The 21,978-nt window shown below is 32.2% G+C and overlaps 4 protein-coding genes and 3 long non-coding RNA genes across 14 annotated transcripts; 4 read left to right on the top strand and 3 right to left on the bottom strand.

Moving 5' to 3' along the window:
* LOC104744651 (GDSL esterase/lipase At3g05180) lies at window positions 1,224-3,610 on the top strand. 2 transcript variants are annotated; one of them, XM_010465733.2, is made up of 6 exons: window positions 1,225-1,527; window positions 1,661-1,861; window positions 1,976-2,142; window positions 2,510-2,780; window positions 2,861-3,067; window positions 3,433-3,610. In XM_010465733.2, exons 1-6 carry the CDS (start codon window positions 1,245-1,247, stop codon window positions 3,438-3,440), a joined length of 1,137 nt encoding a protein of 378 aa, XP_010464035.1. In that variant the 5' UTR covers window positions 1,225-1,244; the 3' UTR covers window positions 3,441-3,610. The 2 variants fall into 2 exon arrangements, with proteins under 2 accessions (XP_010464032.1, XP_010464035.1); XM_010465730.2 differs by lacking the exon at window positions 3,433-3,610 and having other exon boundaries at window positions 1,224-1,527; window positions 2,861-3,288.
* LOC109129326 lies at window positions 3,437-3,717 on the bottom strand. The gene is made up of 3 exons (XR_002035591.1): window positions 3,708-3,717; window positions 3,573-3,626; window positions 3,437-3,493 (listed from the first exon to the last, which is right to left on the bottom strand). It is a non-coding gene; the product is annotated as an uncharacterized LOC109129326 (long non-coding RNA).
* On the top strand, window positions 4,544-6,562 carry LOC109124896 (GDSL esterase/lipase At3g05180). Its single transcript, XM_010465732.2, has 5 exons — window positions 4,544-4,825; window positions 5,019-5,219; window positions 5,329-5,495; window positions 5,786-6,056; window positions 6,140-6,562. The coding sequence occupies exons 1-5, from the start codon at window positions 4,570-4,572 to the stop codon at window positions 6,382-6,384; spliced, it is 1,140 nt and encodes a 379-aa protein (XP_010464034.1). The 5' UTR covers window positions 4,544-4,569; the 3' UTR covers window positions 6,385-6,562.
* On the bottom strand, window positions 6,544-8,329 carry LOC104744652 (phosphoglycerate mutase-like protein AT74). Its single transcript, XM_010465734.2, has 2 exons — window positions 7,613-8,329; window positions 6,544-7,235 (listed from the first exon to the last, which is right to left on the bottom strand). Exons 1-2 carry the CDS (start codon window positions 8,058-8,060, stop codon window positions 6,727-6,729), a joined length of 957 nt encoding a protein of 318 aa, XP_010464036.1. The 5' UTR covers window positions 8,061-8,329; the 3' UTR covers window positions 6,544-6,726.
* On the bottom strand, window positions 10,262-15,200 carry LOC104744650. Of its 4 annotated transcripts, XR_760664.2 has the most exons (8): window positions 14,882-15,200; window positions 14,476-14,702; window positions 14,170-14,243; window positions 12,111-12,210; window positions 11,695-11,763; window positions 11,445-11,509; window positions 11,299-11,372; window positions 10,262-10,790 (listed from the first exon to the last, which is right to left on the bottom strand). It is a non-coding gene; the product is annotated as an uncharacterized LOC104744650 (long non-coding RNA). The 4 variants fall into 4 exon arrangements; XR_760663.1 differs by lacking the exon at window positions 10,262-10,790 and having other exon boundaries at window positions 11,178-11,372; XR_760667.1 differs by lacking the exon at window positions 10,262-10,790 and having other exon boundaries at window positions 11,178-11,372; window positions 11,695-11,752.
* LOC104744649 lies at window positions 12,221-14,159 on the top strand. Of its 4 annotated transcripts, none has more exons than XR_760661.1 (4): window positions 12,221-12,623; window positions 12,701-12,785; window positions 12,854-12,976; window positions 13,845-14,159. It is a non-coding gene; the product is annotated as an uncharacterized LOC104744649 (long non-coding RNA). The 4 variants fall into 4 exon arrangements; XR_760660.1 differs by lacking the exon at window positions 13,845-14,159 and adding an exon at window positions 13,342-13,539; XR_760662.1 differs by lacking the exon at window positions 13,845-14,159 and adding an exon at window positions 13,088-13,332.
* On the top strand, window positions 16,434-20,923 carry LOC104744648 (sugar transporter ERD6-like 11). Its single transcript, XM_010465727.1, has 17 exons — window positions 16,434-16,743; window positions 16,835-16,897; window positions 17,801-17,890; window positions 18,068-18,127; window positions 18,221-18,286; window positions 18,408-18,473; window positions 18,611-18,686; window positions 18,807-18,871; window positions 18,978-19,151; window positions 19,247-19,331; window positions 19,452-19,495; window positions 19,592-19,654; window positions 19,753-19,812; window positions 19,968-20,021; window positions 20,151-20,210; window positions 20,349-20,463; window positions 20,731-20,923. The coding sequence occupies exons 1-17, from the start codon at window positions 16,597-16,599 to the stop codon at window positions 20,850-20,852; spliced, it is 1,410 nt and encodes a 469-aa protein (XP_010464029.1). The 5' UTR covers window positions 16,434-16,596; the 3' UTR covers window positions 20,853-20,923.

Here is a 21,978-nt window from a genome sequence, read left to right as displayed (position 1 = left end):
ATTTTAAGTGATTTGTGTAAAAGTTACAAATCCTATGTTATTCAATCATGAATTTTAAAAAGTCTCTTGAAATCCACTGTTATTGAAATGATGATTTTAAAATCTACTTTAAAATCCACTGTTATTCAAAACAGTTTGTGGATTTGGATTTTAATAAGTTGTAGGGATTTTGGAGGATTTGAGAGGATTTGTTTAGTTAAAAATACACAAATCCAAATCTCATGGTTTTAGGTGGGATTTCAAAGAATTTTACTATAAATCATATCAACTTCCCTAAAATCTATCAAAATTTCAAATTTTCTAAATCCCATCAAATCCTCCAAAATCATTATTTCAATACACCCCCTTTCCTTAGTGGTAGAGAACCTATAAAACAGTAAAAAGGGATATTTGGGCTTACCAGGCCTTATTGGGCCAAACATAAACGACACGCACCTATACGCAAATTACCTCTTTAACGATGAGAGCTTATTTAATGCCTTAGATCTATTTCATCACATTGATACAACAGTTCCAGATCAAGAATAGTGATTTTTACGTCAGAAATTTTCTATTAGATAATATATTTTAGACACTACATTTTTTTTTTTTTTTTATAAACTGTAATGCAATTCTTATCATATATATAAGGGATGTATCTTCGAATTTTTATTTTAAAAAATTATAATAGCATGTTGATACTTATGTAAACGATTCCTTCCCCCCAATTGGCTCTTTTATATTTGTTGGTCAAAAAAAAAAAAAAAATTATAATCAAAATTCAAAAGGGATAGGAAACCATAAGTCTTTCACGTTTGCTCACGCAGGCACGCATGAAATAGTTTCGTCTAATGGGTGATAAACTAAATACTTTTAATGCAAAACCAGTAGTATACACAATTATAAAGACTTAAGATCCAAGTCAGATAATTTGCAGACACTTATCTTATCTTCAGACAATAAAAGTAAAACCACCCGTTGATAATGGTTCTAAGTCTAAGACCGTTAAATTTAATATATCGAGCCTTATCAAAACTGATGTGTGATTCCTTGTATAAGAAACAAAAGATTGTCACGAGAGGACTTTGATCATTTTGTTTCTTTTCATATTTTCAACCAAAATCCATTCCCACTTTCATTATTTATACTCGCGGACGTATACATATGAAGATATATATGACGTATTTACATTTTTTTAATTATATATATATGGATACAAATGTATAGTGCAGTGTATTTATATACATATGTATTTGTAAGATTTAATGAGAAGACCAAAAAATACATTGACTAAAGCAGCCATGGAAAACCTTTTTCTTACATTATCGCTATTTGTAGCCATCTCTCATACTCTGCCTCATTTCGCCGGTTCTTTTCCGATTTCTCATAATTTTCCGGCGGTTTTCAACTTCGGAGACTCTAACTCTGACACCGGAGAACTCACCTCCGGTCTTGGATTCCTTCTCCAGCCTTCCTTTGGACAAACCTATTTCAAACCTCCATCTTCCGGAAGATTTTGTAATGGACGTCTCATCGTCGATTTTCTAAGTAACCATATTCATTCATCATTTCTATATTCTTTATTTTTTTATTTTTACTAGAAGCTAGCGTTGCAAGAATTACAACAAACTAGTCGACTTAACATGAGAAGATTTTGAATGGGCTTTATATGTTTTTGTAGTGGAAGCAATTGATCGGCCCTATTTGAGGCCATATTTAGATTCGATGAGCCGACAAAGTTACCAGAGAGGGTGCAATTTTGCAGCGGCTGCGTCAACGATTCAGAAGGCAAATGCTGCATCTTATAGCCCCTTTGGCTTTGGTGTTCAAGTCTCTCAATTCATCACCTTTAAGTCCAAAGTCATTCAACTGATACATCAAGGTAAATAAATATCAAATTATACCGAAATTTTAATCATCAACAATTAAGCCTTTAGTTGAAGACCTTTAGTACTGAGGACCTATGTATTTTTGTTTGATCTTTTTGTTTTTCCAGATGAAGAGCTCAAAAAATACTTACCGTCCGAATATTATTTCAAGAATGGATTATATATGTTTGACATCGGACAAAATGATCTTGCCGGAGCATTTTACTCCAAGACATTTGATCAAGTTCTTTCTCTGATTCCTACAATCTTGGATATATTTCAAGATGGAATAACGGTCAGTGTTTTTGCATGAATCTTTTCCTTTGTTTAATTAAAAAAACACTTAGTTCAGCTGGCGAAAATTATTAGATCAGGTTAATTATCACCTAAGTTTGAAAACAACAATATATTAGATGAAACGTTAATGTACGATTTGTTACATTTTGTAACATGATTTGTGTGTAAATTATTTCAGTCATTCAAAAGAAGATGATTTGTGTGTAAATTATTTGAGAGTATTTGAATTTTATATAATTTATAAACCCCCATATCCTTAAGACTTGAATTTTATATGATAAATATTGGTTTAAATACTTAAACCAAGTCATATAAGTATTACCACTCTTATAAAATTTTGTTTAATGTTGTATTTCTTTTTATAGAGATTACATGCGGAAGGAGCAAGAAATTTTTGGATACACAACACAGGGCCACTTGGTTGTTTGGCTCAAGTTGTGTCACGATTTGGGAAAGACAAATCAAAGCTTGATGAGTTTGGTTGTGTCAGTGACCATAACCAAGCTGCTCAGCTTTTCAATTTGCAGCTTAATGGTCTTTTCAAAAAACTCCCTCAACTATATCCCGGTTCCCGTTTCACATACGTAGATATCTTCTCGATCAAATCCGACCTCATTCTGAATCATTCCAAATACGGTACACGTATTATTAGTTCACTCTTCTGATTAGAAAGTATATTAGTTCACTGTTATAAACCTTTTCTGGTATGATAATAGGTTTTGATCATTCGATACTGGTATGCTGTGGAACGGGAGGACCGCCATTGAACTACGATGATCAGGTTGGTTGCGGTAACACAGCAACATCAAATGGTACGACAAAGACCGCCAAACCTTGCATTGATAGCTCTAAATATGTTAACTGGGACGGCATTCACTACACTGAAGCTGCAAACCGGTTTGTTACGCTACACATTCTCACCGGTAAATACTCTGAGACGTTGTCGTCTCAAATTTTTTTAGCAATGTATGTAACTGAAAAATTTACCATTATCATTTTCTTTATGCATGCATACATAAGAAACTGATTAGATGGATCATTTCCATTAATTCAAGGTTTCTTAACCAATATAAAGGGAACATTTTTGGTAACTTTCTTTCACAAAGACAAGTGCTTTGACACAATAAAATGAATCTTCAAATAATGTTTCCGGTGTTATAACGATGTGTATCTATTCAATAGACCACATACAAGTTTGTACACACACTTTTCCACCAACTAAGAAACCAGAAAGCTTCATCAGTAAATGGTACAAATTTTTTTACAATGTTTGTTGCATTGGTTTCAGAAACATAACCATCCTTGTCAAGCATAATGGCGTCAGCGGCATTCGCATTGTTACTTTCAATCTGGTTGTTCCGTTACAAATAAAATTAATCTCACATTAACAATGTCAATTATTAAACTTTCTTGTTTTGAAGACAGCACCTTTGCTAGTATGTTATTGAGAAGGTTGTTGTGATGAATCTTGGAATCCAAATTCTGAAAAAAAAAAAAAAACAAAAAGAATCTGAGAAATCAACAATTTTGACAGACAAGATAAATGTGGAGCCAAGTTCATACATTAGGTGAACTGCGGGATATTTGAGCCTATCAGGCCTTATTGGGCCAAACTTAAACGATACGCACCTATGTGCAATTACTTAAAGAGCTTAATTACTGCCTTAATCTATTTATTATATTAAATAGTCAACCCAAAGAAAGACTGTATCTCATCTGCAAAAAAAAACAAAATTGTTTTTTTAATAGAAATCTTCATCACATTGATACAACAGTTACGGATCAAGTGATATATACATCAGATTCACTTCAGGATTCATTTTTTAGACACTACATTCCTTTTTTCTTTTTTTTAATAAATTGTAAATTTGTAATGCAATCTTTATCATATATATCTTCGATTTTTTTTTTCTTTAAATTATAATAAAAAGGGGATAGCAAACCATAAGTCTTTCGCGTTGCTCAGGCATGAAATAGTTTCTTCTTATCGGTGATAAAAGAAATACTTTAAATGCAAAATCAGTAGTATACACAATCATAAAGACTTAAGATCCAAGTCAGATCATTTTGCAGACACTAATCTTATCTTCAGACAATAAAACCACCCGTTGATAATCTCTACACTCATAATGGTTCCACGACCGTTAATTATATTAGTTCACAAATATCGAACCTTATCAAACTGATGTGATTCCTTGTATAAAAAAACAAAAGATTGTCACGAGATGACTTGGATCATTTTGTTTCTTTTCATATTTGCAACCAAAATCCATTCCCACTTTCAATAATTATACTCACGCACGTATACATATAAAGATATATATGACGTATTTACATTTTTAAAATTATATGGATACAAATGTATTGTGCAATGTATATATAAATAAGGTTTTATGAGAAGACCAAAAAATACATTGTTTGAGCCATGGAAACCCTTTTTCACTCTCTTCTTACATTATCACTATTTGTAGCTATCTCTCATACTCTGCCTCCTCTCGCCGGTTCTTTTCCGATTTCTCATAACTTCCCGGCGGTTTTCAACTTCGGAGACTCTAACTCTGACACCGGAGAACTCACATCCGGTCTTGGATTCCTTCTCCAGCCTTCCTATGGACAAACCTACTTCAAACCTCCATCTTCCGGAAGATTTTGTAATGGACGTCTCATCGTTGATTTTCTAAGTAATCTCATCATTCATCGTTTCTATATTCTTTTTTTTTTTTTTACTAGAAGCGTTGCAAGAATTACAACAAACTAGTCGATTGAAAAACATGACTTTTGATTGATCTTGATATAACGCTGTTTGCACGCTCATGTAATTTACATTGTGAGGTGTATATGACAAGTTTTTGAATGGGCTTTTATGTGTTGTAGTGGAAGCAATTGATCGGCCCTATTTGAGGCCATATTTAGATTCGATAAGCCGACAAAGTTACCGGAGAGGCTGCAATTTTGCAGCGGGTGGGTCAACGATTCAGAAGGCAAATGCTGCATCTTATAGCCCCTTTGGTTTTGGTGTTCAAGTCTCTCAATTCATCACCTTTAAGTCCAAAGTCATTCAACTGATACATCAAGGTAAATAAAGATCAAACTATATTTTAACCATCAACAAATATAGACTTTAGTTGAAGACCATAGTATTGAGGACCTATGTATTTTTGTTTTTTTCTCTTTTGTTTTTCAGATGAAGAGCTCGAAAAATACTTACCGTCCGAATATTACTTCAAAAGTGGATTGTATATGTTTGATATCGGACAAAATGATCTTGCCGGAGCATTTTACTCCAAAACATTTGATCAAGTTCTTGCTCTGATTCCTACAATCTTGGATATACTTGAAGATGGAATAACGGTCAGTGCTTTTGCATGAAGCTTTATTTTTGTTTAATTAAAACACACTTAGTCTAGCTGGCGAAAATTATTAGATCAGATTAAACTACTGAGTTTGAAAACAACAATATCTTATATATATAATTGAAAATGATATATTCAATTATTCAAAGAAGGAAAGTTGTGTGTAAATTATTTTGAGAATATTTGAATTTTATATGATAAATAGGTTTGAGTACTTAAACCAAGTCACATAATATAAGTACACTCTAATTATATAAATTTTCTTTTATGTTGTACTTTTTTTTATAGAGATTATATGCAGAAGGAGCAAGAAATTTTTGGATACACAACACAGGGCCACTTGGGTGTTTGGCTCAAGTTGTGTCACTATTTGGGAAAGACAAATCAAAGCTTGATGAGTTTGGTTGTGTCAGTGATCATAACCAAGCTGCTAAGCTTTTCAATTTGCAGCTTAATGGTCTTTTCAAAAAACTCCCTCAACTATATCCCGGTTCCCGTTTCACATACGTAGATATCTTCTCGATCAAATCCGGCCTCATTCTGAATCATTCCAAATACGGTACACGTATTATTAGTTCACTCTTCTGATTAGAAATTAATTATTAGTTCACTGTTTTGAAACCTTTTCTGGTATGATAATAGGTTTTGATCACTCGATACTGGTATGCTGTGGAACCGGAGGACCGCCATTGAACTACGATGATCAGGTTGGTTGCGGTAACACAGCAACATCAAATGGTACACTAAAAACCGCCAAACCTTGCATTGATAGCTCTAAATATGTTAACTGGGACGGCATTCACTACACTGAAGCTGCAAACCGGTTTGTTACGCTACAAATTCTCACCGGTAAATACTCTGAGACGGCGTCGTCTCAGAATCTTTAGCAATGTAACTGAGAAATTTACCATTATCATTTTCTTTATGCATACATAAGAAAAACTGATTAAATGGATCGTTTCCATTAATTCAAGGTTTCTTAGCCAATATATAAAGGGAACATTTTTTTGTAACTTTCTTTGACAAAGACAAGTGCTTTGACACAATAAAATGAATCTTCAAACTTTCATGTAATGGGTGTTATAACGATGTGTATCTATAGACCAGATACAAGTTTGTACACACTTCTCCACCAACTAAGAAATCAGAAAGCTTATCAAAATCCATTTTTTTTTTCCAAATTCTGTAGTTAATGGTTTCTTCTCATATCCTTTTGTTCTGTAAAATTATCAGCAGCACTTTCCATTGTATAACTCTGCCTCATTGCTATATTCTGAACTCGTTAGCAGATTTACTCTTTTCCCCGCTTCTTCATCTTCTTCTTCTTCTTTTTCTTCAATGGCCTCATCAGTCTCGCACTCTTGATCCGAATCTGTCATATGATCGAAGAAATCACCAAAATACCACTTACAATCATCTTTCCATTCGCCTTTATGTGCGTTAACCCGCCATTTCTGATCTGCAATCATCTCTGGTGACAATCCCCAAGCCGTTAACTCTTCCTCCGTGTGATGAATCGCCAAGCTATAATCACCACCCTGTCCTAATTCCATAACTCTGATCTCACTGTTCCCTGGATTGTTTAGTCCCTCGAATTGTTCCACAGTCCACTTGAACCATTTCATCAGAAACACACGCGATGTTAAGCCGTGTGAAACAATCACAAAGTTTAGCTCATGACTCGGATTGATATGTAGTCTGTTCATGTCAATGTCTCTCCATAGAGACTCGAGAAAACCTGTCAAAGAACACGCAAAAAAAATCGAATCTTGAGTTCATTCACACAAAGCAAAGACAACTTCAAACCGCAAAAACAGAGTTTCAGCAAAAATCGAATGTTATATAACAGAATGGATCAAGACTCTAACTTTATTCAAGACCACTACTTGTAAACCGCAAAAACAGAGTGAATCAGAAACATATAACAGAATGGATCAAAGACTTCATGACAACTGAATGTATCAATCTAAAGATGTGATCAGAAACATAACATCAAGCAACCAATTCAACCAAAATCTTCATTTGCCACTTGCACAGGCCAGGATCTGAATCAAGCTTAGCTAAACTAATCAAACACCACAGATCATTCTGTTATGAAAGAAAGAGAAAACATACTGGAGACGCGATCGAAGACGTCGGCGGCGGATTCACCTTCAGGGAAGCGATAAAAAAAGCGACCAAAGCGTTCTCTGACCTTCTTGGTGGCTCTCATACGTTCTTTAACCTGAAAATTCCCAAAATCCTGTTCCCTAATACGACATTCTTCGCGAACACCAATCACACGGCGACGGGAGAAGGAGCGTCCGATCTCACGGAGCGTAGATCGAGTGCGATCGTAAGGAGAGACGTAGAAGTAGACACGCCACTCAGGGGAAGAAGGATTAGAGGAAATCAAGGCGTGGAGACGAGCTCCAGCTTCCTGAGCCTGAAGCAAACCGGATTCGGTTAACTGGATCTTGTGATCTGGTGTTGTTGTGTATGCCGCTGTGTCGAGATTGCCTTCCGATTCACCGTGACGTACAAGGATGATCCTCTTCGGTAGCAATTTATTCTCCGGACTCATCGAATCGGAGAGAGATACAATTTTTTTCTTAGGGTTTGGTTTTTTTTTTTTCTTTCCTCCGGGGGGAATCTGAGAGAAATTGCCAAAACTCAAAATTTGGAAAATTTGTCAAGTAGAATCGTTTGCATCTTCATCATCCTCCAGAGATTATGGGGTATGTGTAGTGGTTCGTTTGCATTACCTTCTTGCTCAAGCTTAAGCACCCCCACCCCAAAACCAAAACGAGAGACAGTTTCAATTTCTCTGTTTTTTTTCTTTTTAATGCGCAAGTTAACTAAATTATGTACGTAATATTTTTAAGCCTAAAGTAAAATAACAAAAGTGTGTGTGTTTTGTAAGATTTGTATTTTATTTCTATTTTTTTTAATATAGAGTATGAGATTAGATTAAACAACTACAACGAAAGATTCCAATATCAACAAATTTATGAAATTGTATGATTAACTAATTATAATATTATCCACGTCTGCTCCATTACATCAGATAATTAATTTTTATATGTTTTATGATTAAATTATATATTTAAAGGTCAATCTGGAAAGTTTTTAACGTGGCAAACCACCATCTCTCTCTTTTTTTTTTATAAATTAAAAAGTAGCTCAACACGATTTATTTATTTTTTTTTTTGACAACGATTTATTTATTGTTTTGCAACATTATTAAATAAGCTAAGTTAATGGACAATAAAGAATTTGTTTTGTTTTTTTTTGGTCAACACAGGCACTGTTGAAAATCGTATATATTTATATGTACAAATAAGTTAGCCCGATAACAGATTTGTAGTGTAAGATGAGCCCATTGGGCTTTATCTATAGCGTGGATTTGCTTTAAGATTCGTAATATGGTCAAAAACTTGATTGTGTAGATGAGTGTGTAGATGCCAATTCGGGGATTTACACTTGTTGAGATTTTCTTTAGGCTTACTAGATAATGGATTTAATGATTGAACACCATCTCATGTCATTTTTCTTATTGTTTTTTTCGGCTTAGAGATATATATGAAGAGCTTGATTTGTACTTCATTAGATAAATGCCATTTTGTTACAAGAACCAAACCTCGAAAGGATAAGCTTAATATATATATAAAAAAACTCTCTTGCTAGATCTGTTTGATTTAGATGCAAACAACACCATGTTGTGTTTTAGATTATTTGAGATTTTACATGGATAAGTGGATTGTTTGTAAATGTTAATTTTGGGTTATTGTTTGATCTAACTTTGTCTTCTTATGTGTTAACTTACGTGGAAGATTAGCCGTGAGAATGTCTGAATTCAAAGCACATGTTAAAAAGATGATTCGACGCTTATTCTCCGTAAAGAAATCACCTTGATAATCAAGGACCATGGGATTTGTAATGTTTTTATTATTGTGTTTTTAATATAAATCATGAATACTTACATATTATAAATCACAATTTTATAATAAAAACTGATTCCTCAGTTTGCCAATTTAGCTACTTTTACTTATGTATATTTACATATTAATGTTTAAGAGCTACATTAATTCCTCAGTTTCAGATGTCATCTCTTTAGAAAAAAACTACTAATGATTTAGTTAAAGATCAGAAAATATGTGCACGTGGCCTTGCCTTCATTTGCCAATTTTTTTGTGAGGCCTTAAGAAAACACATTTCATATAAAAGAGTTTAGTATCAAAATTTCAGAAATAATAATGTCTTTTATGTAGGATACAAAAAGATTTCCGTCAAAAATACTATGAAGAAGAGAGACAGACAACGAAAGAATGAGATTTTTTTCTCGATTAATGATCAGTCATCAAGTCCAGTTGTAAGAAAGATAATTTATGTCACTATTACGGCCACAAAAGGAAAAATTTTGTCTTACAACGTATCTAACATGTCTTGTTCAATAAAAGTATTGGTATAAAAAGGTTGCGTTTGAAAAAAACCAACAATAAACTTTTAATACCTTGGAAAATTTTGGATAGTGGACATGAATATATTTCTTGTCCTTTTCACTTTTTTTTTTTTTGATGATTCCTTTCAGACCTTTTCTTTAATCTCAAAAATTAATCATTACGTTAATGAACAAGCCTTAGCTAAAAGGTTAAAAGCCATATATGATTGCTGTTTTGGAACGGGCTGCGTTTTGGGAGACTTCATATTTTATAATTTTGTACATATTCTTCTTATGGGAAATTCAAATCTTCTTTATATACAATGAGTGGTCCTGAAAGAGAAAATTCAATGCATATACAAAACCGAGTTTTTCGACTGAAGTGGAACTTACTCGCTAATGATTATGAAGGACCGCAAAAGAAGCCAATATTTACAACGAATGAGTATGGGTGGTAGTGGCAGTGGTACACAAATTGACAATCCTATATATCAACAGTATTGCTACTGAGAACGATCACCAGCAAAAATAACGTGTGATTAGACATATGGGATACTGGGATGGGTATTGGAGTTGGCCTATTGGGGAAGGGTTTAATACTATGAAAATGAGGGTGGGATGGGGTGGGGTCTCACTTGTTCCCACCAATGCTTTGATGCTTATCTCTCCACCATATTCAACAATCAATCATTCATGTTCAAACACCCACAAGAAAATTAAAAGTCATTCATGTCAACGATATGAAGAACGATATAATACCGTAAGATGACGCAAAATAAAGTAATGTTGTTATTTGTTTTACCAGCAGCAGCATCATCGTCAGCATGTTGGAAACAGAAACACGTTACACACTATCACTATGCTTGGCTTTACCTATAATTTAGCAAGTTAGTTAATAAAACTCCCGTTTCTACTTTAGAGTCTTCGTTTTCTCAACTAACTCCCATTTATATAGTCTTCACCGAAATATAAAATAATTACAATGACATGTTCATTTGTAAACCATTATTTGTTTAAAAAGAGTTCTAGAACTAATATTCTCCGGATCAAAAAAAAGATACTTTAGGCACAAATATTCCTTTACCTCAAAAAAAAAAAAAGTAACTTTCGGCATGTTTGTTTGAATATTTTTCTTTAAAAATACCATCCGTTGATTAATATATGCGTATCATCAAATTGACAACCAAGTTTTTAAACAACACTAGTTTTTTAAAAAACTGTTGGGGTTTTTTTTGTGTGAATATGTTTGTAATCCCTATATTAGTAAAAGAGAAGTACAACTTTCTCATTGCCCGAAAAGTCGAAATTTATCTTAACACATATCATTAAGGTTAAAGATGACTTTTAGATCTATTGAATCGGGTTAAAAATTTAAAATTACCCGACAATTAACAATTGGATATCCGGGTATGTATTGATGTAAAAATGGGCTATTTTGGGTCTCCGGAAATAAGCCTGCAAAATAGATTTATAATTTCAAATAAAAATAAAAATAATTTTACAGATATCAATCTTCCAAAATCTTACCAAACCGCGTTTTTAGTTATGTCTTTCATTCCTAATTCATACTCCAATTTATTTCAAATCCTTAACTGCACCAAGAAAATTGATCATCATTTTTAAGAAATTGTTAAGAATATATTACGTAATTAACTACTAAGATTTTCTGCCGAAATGCTACGAATATACCATATACCATAAAATATACTATCAAATTATACCTAATGGAGACTTCCTATAAATACTATGATACTTATCGAATCGTAAACCACCATACCTTCTTCTCTTTCTCCTTTCTTCTTTCAAACCTTCTCCAATGGCTGCCGAGAACGTCCCTACCATAGATCTGCAGTCCATTAGGCCATTCAAAACAGGATGGAGAATTCATGTCAAAATCATTCATGTTTGGAAGCAAAACACTGTCTATTCCGGAGAAACCATTGAAATGGTTCTAGCTGATATTTCAGTAAGCTTACCGAACTCTTTACTAGGTTTTATTGTTATGTATTGTTAAGTGTTTTGAAGTTTAATATCTTTCCCTTTGTTAAATAGGGTACCCTCATACATGCAACTGTGAAGAAACCACAGTTTGGAAAGTTCCAGAGACTGATCAAATCGGGGCAATGGGTAATCATTGATACTTTCACAATGACTAGATCCGCTGGGAAATTCAGGGTTACGAACCATCCTTACCGTATGACGTTGATCAACATCACCTCCATGGTGCCATGTGCGTCCTTGACTAATGACATGTTCCTCCAACTGGTTGACTTTGAGAAGGTCATTGAAGAAGCTGGATTGAATGAAAACATTTTGGTTGGTAAGAATCTTGGTTAAAACTTTTTGTTAGAATTAATTATAGTTATTTAATCATAACTATATATGATGTGCGAAAAATATGATTATACAGATGTCGTAGGTCAAGTTGTCAATGTCGGCGAACTTAAGATTCATCAAGTCGAAAACAAGGACAAGAAGAAAGTTGAGTTTGAGCTGAGAGACATACGGTATTATCGTGATCAATAAGTTCAGTTATTCTAATAATTATTTACTAAATTATCTTTATTCATCAACCATATAGTGATGACCGACTATCATGTACATTGTGGGGTGGTTTTGCTGAGAGAATCCTAGCTGCTTGTGAAAACAATAGACAACAGGTGGTGATTTGTCTGTTGCGCTTTGCTAAGATCAATTCTTTCAAAGGTAAAAATATCGATAGAAGTTCTACTTATTATACATTTTTAAGATATAAAAAGTTCTAATACATTTTCATGTATTAGGTCAATGATCAGTGTCAAATGCTTATGACATTTCGTTAATGGAGATTGATCCAAACTATCCAGAAATTGTGGAGTTTCGTGAAATGTAAGCCATTATTAGCATTTAATTTGTTTTGTGATAATTTATTGACTATAATTATTTCGACAAAATAGGCTGATGGTCTTGCCTTGACAATCAAACAAGGTGTACCTAAGGAGTTAGCAGTTAATAAGAAAGCTCAAGCCTATAAACACTGCGAAAAGAAATCGATTGAAGAAATCAGGGCATATAATGAGGTACATATAACGAATATATAGAACAGAGCACAAATGAGATCTAATAAGATATACTTCATACTTTGCCACAAAGACCACAAACTGAGCTTAGCCCAAAAAAACCTTTTCCAGTAAAAACATGACAAAGATTGGAAAGCCAAAGAATGTTACAGATCCAGTACTTAAGGCTTGGTTCGACCTAAACCGTAATTCTAAAGTTGCAAGACAACTGACTTTTGAGGAGATTCCTGAGTTTTTTACTTGGATCTCTAAAGGAAAATGCTTCGAACGAAGAAAGAGATCATTGAACACTCGAAGAACTACTTCTATTTCAAGTAAGTTTACTGGTAATTTATCCCTAAAACTTCTCTTCCGTTTTCTTAAAGGACCATTAAGTGATGAAGATCTGAGGACTTATGATGGAGTTGTATATCCATCATACAAGGAAGCATGTTTGGCAAGAGGATTAATAGAAGAATGAAGTATTTGATTTTTTATGCTGTTTTTTATTTTTTGTTTTTTTCAATTACTTTCCCTATTCCTATGTTTTGTTATCCTTTTCAAGTTTCAAATAAATGACAAAGAATAAGTTGTTATAGATTTAATCTTTATTATAAAAAAACACTCAAACTAATCTTCCATTTTCAAGNGATTGGAAAGCCAAAGAATGTTACAGATCCAGTACTTAAGGCTTGGTTCGACCTAAACCGTAATTCTAAAGTTGCAAGACAACTGACTTTTGAGGAGATTCCTGAGTTTTTTACTTGGATCCCTAAAGGAAAATGCTTCGAACGAAGAAAGAGATCATTGAACACTCGAAGAACTACTTCTATTTCAAGTAAGTTTACTGGTAATTTATCCCTAAAACTTCTCTTCCGTTTTCTTAAAGGACCATTAAGTGACGAAGATCTGAGGACTTATGATGGAGTTGTATATCCATCATACAAGGAAGCATGTTTGGCAAGAGGATTAATAGAAGAATGAAGTATTTGTTTTTTTATGCTGTTTTTTATTTTTTGTTTTTTTCAATTACTTTCCCTATTCCTATGTTTTGTTATCATTTTCAAGTTTCAAATAAATGACAAAGAATAAGTTGTTATAGATTTAATCTTTATTATAAAAAAACACTCAAACTAATCTTCCATTTTCAAGCAACCAAAGGAACAAGAAGCATAGGAAAAGTATTCTTATTAAACAAACAAATTAGGACATACCTTCAATTTTTTCTCTGCTAAAACTTATCCTCTCTTATCAATAACTTTTCCTCCAAAAAACGTTAATCAATCTCCTGATATTGAATCAAAAAAATACTTACACCTGGTCAGTATATTACCAATTATTCCCAGATTACATTTTCTAATTTTTTCAATTCAATACAAAGCCACAAAAAATTATTTAGAATCGTTCTTTGACAATAACTTAAACAGTAACTAAAAACTTCTAGACTAACAAAAATTTCACAAATTGGAAAGTTCTACAAATTTTAAACAAAGATTGAAAACTTCAGAAATTAAGCTTACTGTTTATGGCTTCATGTCATTATACTCTATTGTAATAAACTTCAGAATTCCTGGAAGTACTTCTCATTTCATTTCCTGGATTAAATTGCAAAACAAATTAATCAGTAAAGATGTAATATTCCAATAAAAAACAATTAAAAACATTTTAAGAAACAACTACTTATCTTACGAATATCATGATGTCTTCATATATATCTTTCGGTTGATAGTATAGGCTTTCACATGTACTCAAAAAAATACAGGAAACATGTCAAACAATCACATACGGTAATGATATACTATTTTTAATATTAGCAATTTTCGTTTTCAAAACTGAATTGGAGATATAGAACAGTACAGAAAGAGTTAGAACATGTAAAATCGAGGAAATTTAAAGAAAATTTATTCATAACTTCTAGCAACTTACCAATCCAATTGGTAAGATAAATCTGATCGATAAAGCCATGGGTGAAAACTGAATCAACCGATTGATAGCACCATCATCTTCATAGACAAACCCAATTGATTCAACTAATCGGAGCTTCTCTCATGTCACAAATTTTTGTTTTCTCTTCAAGATTCGGTTGATTGAAGAAGTATTGAACTTGATTTTACTCTCTTTTTTGAAAATTTGATCGTGAGAAGATGGAGATGAAAAGATTGAACGATTCCCAATTGGAGATGAAACGATGGAAACGATGTTGATGAAAAAATGTCTCGATTCCCAATTGTTTAACAAACATACACCTTTCTGTTTAAAATAAAAGCTTAATAGAAAGCCCACTGAAACCCATATCATAAATATAAAAAAAAAGTGTTAAACAAAGACCCAAATTTGCTGGTGGACCTATTTATAATACAGTCCAATTCTTTCAATGCTTCAAAATAGAATACATTTTATAGAATCACATTTAAAATCATAAAGTAAAAGTAATTATATACACTATGATGATTACATTGTCCAATAGATTTCGCATGTATACGATGTGTAAAATATATATATATATATATATTTATACAAAACGTGTGAAATAATATTTCAGTAATCGTGTTTACACAACCACGTGTTAAGTAAAATATTCTTTCATTCTATTAATCTCAAGAAAGTTTTGTTTAAATTAATTATTTATAAAAAAGATATGGCAAATTTGACAAACATAGACACTATAATAAACAGATACTATAACATTTTCTAAATTGTTATCCGTTTTAACAACAATAAAATATTCCTCCGCGCTGTAGCGCGGGTCGGGTCCTAGTTTGTATAGTGAAATAAAAAGGTTAAAAACATAACTGTAAATCTATCTGATAAACGGTAGCCAAATTTAATGGATATCTTGGTCTTTTTTATATCATTTTGTACTGTCATAGTCTCATAGAGTTATTTAATAAACAACCCTCTTTTTCATACTAATTGTTTAAAACAACGCTCATTTAAAAAATATTAGGGATGTTCGTAAAATAATTTGAGTAAATAAAAAAAAGCGAAAAATAGAACTGTCAGTTTAATGAACGGTAGATAAGCAAGTCCAGCGGATATGTCAGTCATATGCTGGTCAATTTTGGTAGCCTTTATTTACAAGTACATGTATTTATTTCTAATTTAGTAACGCTCCTGAAATGAATGTGTAACACGTTTGGACATGAGTAATTTTTGGATAGTCTTCAACAAATTTTTAAAAGGAATACTAATAAATTAAATTATGAAAAATAATATTTTTATTACAGAAATTTAGTCAAAATATTAATTACTTATACAAGAAAATACATAAACTATTGGAAGTAATACAAAGAAAAAAGAACGTGCAACTTGTATCCAGTACAGATAATGAGCTAAATTCACTTAAAGAAAGTTGTCATTATTATCTTAGTACAAAGGAACAAACAAACTCGAAATTATTGGAAGGTAAATATTACTATATTCAAGATCCCTATTCTATATATCAAGCCCACTTGTCCAAATTATGAAGTGATTAAACCTTACAAGTAAACAAACTCTCTGTCTCTCCCTCTCTCTCTCGCTCACTCTGTCTCTCCCTCTCTCTCTCTCTCTTTCTTACCAATATCAAAATCAAGAAGATATATTCTTGTTTCTTTAAAGGGGCCGGGGAGATCTTTGGAAAGAGAACAAAAATCGTAAGAATGGTGGTGGAGGAGGAGGAGAACAGAGGCATGGAGGAAGGGCTTCTTCTTCCTCACCAGAACGACAGAGATGATCGTCATGTAACAGCTTGTGTGATTCTCAGCACTTTTGTCGCTGTTTGTAGTTCCTTCAGCTATGGATGTGCTGTGAGTTTCTTAATTTCTCTATTTAAATTACTCTCGATTTCCTTTTCTTTGATGGATCTTTTTATTCCTGTAATTTCTTGAACGTTGTTAGGCTGGCTATACTTCAGGCGCTGAGACTGCTATCATGAAGGAGTTAGACCTTTCTATGGCACAGGTATGAATCTTTTACTTAACATTCATACCCCAAAAAAAAAAAAGTATTGATCTTATTTTCTTCCTTTTTAGATTTTATCACTATATAGTAGTGATACCCAATTAATTATGCTTAATATGCATAATAACTTCCTGAAACTTGAAATAAAACATCAGCTGCTTGTAAATTTTTTGTGTGGATTTCTAAACTATGAGACCCCATCTAACAAGCCAGGTTTGTATGAAGAAAATGAAATTGATATCTGTATGCAGTTACGTATAAAGACATCATTGATCACTGATAAATAATAAATCGCTTTAGCAACTGGAAATAGTAGCTAATAGTAAATTGTGGTTCATAGTTTTGACTTATGACTTATGAGTAGAGAAACTTGTTGGGAAATATATTGACTATTGAGAGACGACGTCTCTGTTCTGAGACGACTTCGAGAAATGCATATGTGATACGTAACTTACATTAAAAAAAAAATGAATATAGTTAAAACTCATACATGATACCGTATATTGTATCATGTTATAGAACATGAACATTATTATTATCATTATCTTTTTGGAAATATATAACATGAACATTGTTAAAACGTGTTATACAGCTGTATTTTTAAAAATTAAGTATATAGCTGTATTTTAAAATTATATTAGTAATCTCGTTATTATTTTAGGTATCGAATATGGTACTAGCTTTCTGACAAATTTCATATGATAGTTATACTAATCAAAAGAATACACGAGCGCTTACTTACATAACAAATAAACAATATAAACAAGTGATTAAATATATAGTGTTTGTATTACTAACATTTAATAGAGACAAAACAAAATTAGCATTTAAAATATGACCAACATAATTAAGTGTGCTTGACCCAATCAATCAATTTGTTTGTTTGTTATTTGTTTCCCACAGTTTGCAGCGTTTGGTTCCTTCATCAACGTGGGAGGTGCGGTGGGCGCCTTGTTCAGCGGTCAATTGGCAGTCATCCTCGGCCGAAGACGAGTAAATTACCGTTTTTACCCTAATTTTTCATATCATATACTATTATTTAATTACGCACAATTTTAATCATTATTTGAAAATGTGTTTAGTAGTACCTAGTATGAGATTCTATTTTTTTGAACCAAAAAAAAAAAAATCTAATTTATATATATATATATTTTTTTTGTGCGAATATAGACGTTGTGGACCTGCGATTTTTTCTGCATTTTTGGTTGGCTCGCCATTGCCTTCGCAAAGGTATAAATCCGAAATAAAAACCCTTAATAAATAATAATTTGGTTGTTAAAATATCTAATTAATAGATTTGATTAATATGTGGAAAACAAAAAGAATGTCTTCTGGCTGGACTTGGGAAGAATTTCCTTGGGCATTGGAGTCGGCTTGATTAGCTACGTGGTAATTAAGACTCTACTTACTTTAGCTTTTGTGATTTCATTTACTACTAGTATATTTTATATTGGAGTTTGGACACATCACTTAAAAGTTAAAAACAACCATTTTAATATCCCAAACAAAGGTCCCTGTATATATTGCGGAAATCACTCCAAAACATGTTCGTGGTGCATTCACTGCTTCAAATCAGGTAACTCTCTTATTCTATACTACAATAGTACCTTTTTCTTTTATATAACGTCTATTATTTTGTTGTCTTCTGTAACAAAGTAGTTATTTTCTTTTAATTGTAACAACCAATTTTTATTTTATTTTTGGGTTTTATAGCTTCTTCAAAACAGTGGAGTTTCCCTGATTTATTTCTTTGGGACTGTAATTAATTGGCGAGTAATGGCTATTATAGGTAACGAGATATCTCATTGGAAAATACTAATTATCGTTTTTCCAACAAGTTAGTATTTTGTTTTAATTCAATATTCATGTACACAATGTCGATTTTATTTATCTCCATTATCCGGTTCAGGTGCTCTTCCATGCGTCCTTCAAGTGATCGGAATATACTATATACCGGAATCTCCGAGATGGCTGGTTTGTATTTTCTTTATATATTGCATTTCGACTATGAGTTTTGACATAAATATTTATAGTTTGTACTTCAAGTCTTCAATCATAAATATTAATTGTTTTCTTTCAGGCTAAAGTGGGTTCAAGCAAAGAAGTAGAAAGTTCTTTGCATCGACTTAGAGGGAAAGACTTTGATGTTTCAGGTGAATCCGCTGAAATTCAGGTTATGACAAAAATGCTTGAAGAAGATTCAAAGTCCAGTTTCTGTGACATGTTTCAGAAGAAGTATAGACGAACTCTTGTGGTACGGTAACATATATTAGCGCAACAGGGTTCATTTTACGTTTGATGAAAGAAGTAATAATTATTCATATTTTCTATATATAAAAAAAAAAACAGGTTGGAATTGGTCTAATGTTGATACAACAATTATGTGGAGCTAGCGGCATCACATATTATTCAAATGCCATATTTAGAAAATCTGGTGAGAATATTCATCAAAGTCTTAATATTATTTATAAATATGATTATATTAATATATGATCACTAGCAATATGTAACTAATAATCATCGATATTATATGCATTTTGTTTCTGTTAAACAGGCTTTCCAGAGAGACTTGGATCAATGATATTTGGTGTGTTCGTGGTGCGTATTTTATAATTGTATTTCTTTATTGAAATTGTTTTCTCAAATCTATTTCGATGATACCTTTACTGATTTTTTTTGTTTTACTCTTTGTAGATCCCAAAGTCTTTGGTTGGTCTGATTTTTGTGGATAGATGGGGAAGACGACCACTTCTATTGGTTAGAAATATACAGTTAATATATATTATATTAGTACATACGTAGCATAAGTCAGTACAATAATTTTTTAATATAATATTTGATAACCATTATTGTAGGCTTCTGCTGTTGGAATGTCCATCGGGTCCTTGCTTATTGGAGTTAGCTTCACGTTACAGGTTATTTTTTATTCTTTTTGCTTGCTAAGAGGTTATTCTTATAGTGTTTTATATATTGGATTAATATGAGATCACTATCAAGTATCAACACGTATAGTGTTAAAACCTAACTTGATATAATATGTTTTTTAATTCATTATGATTGTTGTTTACAGCAAATGAATGTGCTTCCTGAATTGACTGGAGTTTTCGTCTTCGTAAACATTCTGGTAAAATCATTGTTTTTTTATTTATCAACGATCGTTCATTTTCTCATTCATAACTTTCTACATTTGTTTTTTTTTTGTCCTGTGGTATTTATTAACTCGTATTACAAATCTTAAATGAAATCTTGTTAGGTCTACTTCGGATTTAGTGCAATCGGTATAGGAGGGTTACCTTGGGTCATTATGTCTGAGGTAAACAACTTAATTTTCTTTTGAAATTTATAATAAAGAGTAAATTTATAATAAAGAGTAGAATAACAATGAAATAGTTTAGCTATTTATGAAAGAAAAAAAGGTTTATTATGTTTATGTTTTTAATTTTTGTTGCAGATCTTTCCGATAAACATAAAAGTTTCAGCAGGGACGATCGTAGCGTTAACTTCATGGACTAGTGGGTGGTTCGTGAGTTACGCTTTCAACTTCATGTTCGAATGGAGCGCATCAGGTCCCTTATTCTCTCTATATATAATGATTTTAGTTAAGNATATATATATATATATATATATATATATATATATATATATATATATATATATATATATATACGTAAGGTAAAATACAACTAGATATACATGCTCGTTTTCGAATATTAACAGTTTTAGAAATGAAAGATGTTTATTTAGAAAATATATCTATTATATTCAGGTTTTGTTTAATTTAATATAATAAGCTGACTTGCGTATTGTTTGTTGATTATTTATAATTTAAATAGGAACGTTTTATATATTTGCGGCTGTGGGAGGAATGTCATTGATATTTATTTGGATGGTCGTACCGGAAACGAAAGGAAAATCCCTCGAAGAGTTACAAGCTTCCCTTACCGGGATAAACTAAAATACACATTTACGTTGTAATATATTATTAATATATGTTTATGAAAAAAAAATATAATTTATTTGCATATTCTTGATAGTGTTATATATTAATATATACTATTAAACCTTTTTTCCTTTGCCAAACCAATGGCTTATCCTAGTATTAAGACAACAAATGAATGTCTCATCACAACTAAGATATATGCCCATTTGTAAATTGTTCTCTATTGCTCGAAATATATAATCACTCTACTCTTCTATTTCGGATATGCGATGCTCTAGTTGTTTTCTTTTTTGACTCTTATTTACTTTACATTAAGTATCCACCAGATTTTTGGTACATGGGGCATATATCTGACAGATAATAATCAATGGAAGAAACGTAATATGGGACATATCTTTGTTACGTACAGATTCGACGACAGTCTCTAAAACGGATTTGCGAAGAACGGTAGTATGTTTGGTCAGTCGTTTTGTCGTGTTTCAGATCACGGAAAAAAAAGTTTTACAAAGTTTTACAAATAACAACCGGTACAGTAGCTGGTACAGTAAAACCGAGTTTATTATTAGGCTGATTTTGCAATCTCATCTGCTCTTTAATCTTATTGCATTTATTGTCTTCTTAATTAATCAGACTGATTTAACATATCGGGTTTGTAGAGTGGTTATACTTCAGGCGCTGAGACCGCAATGATGAAGGAGTTAGATCTTTCTATGGCCCAAGTATGTGTATCTTTTTTTAATATTTTTATCACGGCTTATTTAATGCCCAATTAATCATGCATGCAATGCACACAATTCATAATTACTTGTACTATTAAACATCAGCTGATTGTAAATTTTCTTGCCTGATTTGTGATTACTACTCCGTATAAACCATCAGTCCCTCACACATAAGGCTCGTCGTTATAAAGAAATCGTAGTAGTGAAATTGTGGTTCTTCTGTATACTTAATAATTGTTAGTATTTAATTATTGAGGTACAAAGTTATGAGTACAGAAAACTTGCTAGGAAATAGTATCTTTTGAGAGACACCTGTACACACACTTTTAGGGAGATGCTGCAACTGTCATACGTAAGTTACATTGGAAATGTGATGTATACGTAGCTGCTTTGGTTCACAAAAAAAAAAAAAAAAAAAAAAA

This window comes from Camelina sativa, chromosome 15, assembly GCF_000633955.1.
Source record: "Camelina sativa cultivar DH55 chromosome 15, Cs, whole genome shotgun sequence".
In the NCBI taxonomy this organism is placed as follows: domain Eukaryota; kingdom Viridiplantae; phylum Streptophyta; class Magnoliopsida; order Brassicales; family Brassicaceae; genus Camelina; species Camelina sativa.
This window is presented reverse-complemented; position numbering and strand designations above follow the sequence as displayed.

Bases quoted from the DNA above. Each gene is read 5' to 3' on its own strand.
- LOC104744648 (XM_010465727.1), top strand. From the start codon at position 16,597: ATGGTGGTGGAGGAGGAGGAGAACAGAGGCATGGAGGAAGGGCTTCTT. The intron at 19,152-19,246 runs GTACGGTAACAT...AAAAAAAAACAG, and splicing joins AGTATAGACGAACTCTTGTG to GTTGGAATTGGTCTAATGTT. The intron at 20,464-20,730 runs GTCCCTTATTCT...TAATTTAAATAG, and splicing joins GTTCGAATGGAGCGCATCAG to GAACGTTTTATATATTTGCG.
- LOC109124896 (XM_010465732.2), top strand. From the start codon at position 4,570: ATGGAAACCCTTTTTCACTCTCTTCTTACATTATCACTATTTGTAGCT. The intron at 5,220-5,328 runs GTAAATAAAGAT...TTTGTTTTTCAG, and splicing joins CATTCAACTGATACATCAAG to ATGAAGAGCTCGAAAAATAC. The intron at 5,496-5,785 runs GTCAGTGCTTTT...TTTTTTTTATAG, and splicing joins TACTTGAAGATGGAATAACG to AGATTATATGCAGAAGGAGC.
- LOC104744652 (XM_010465734.2), bottom strand. From the start codon at position 8,060: ATGAGTCCGGAGAATAAATTGCTACCGAAGAGGATCATCCTTGTACGT. The intron at 7,236-7,612 runs GTATGTTTTCTC...GTTCTTTGACAG, and splicing joins CGTCTTCGATCGCGTCTCCA to GTTTTCTCGAGTCTCTATGG.
- LOC104744651 (XM_010465730.2), top strand. From the start codon at position 1,245: ATGAGAAGACCAAAAAATACATTGACTAAAGCAGCCATGGAAAACCTT. The intron at 1,862-1,975 runs GTAAATAAATAT...TTGTTTTTCCAG, and splicing joins CATTCAACTGATACATCAAG to ATGAAGAGCTCAAAAAATAC. The intron at 2,143-2,509 runs GTCAGTGTTTTT...TTCTTTTTATAG, and splicing joins TATTTCAAGATGGAATAACG to AGATTACATGCGGAAGGAGC.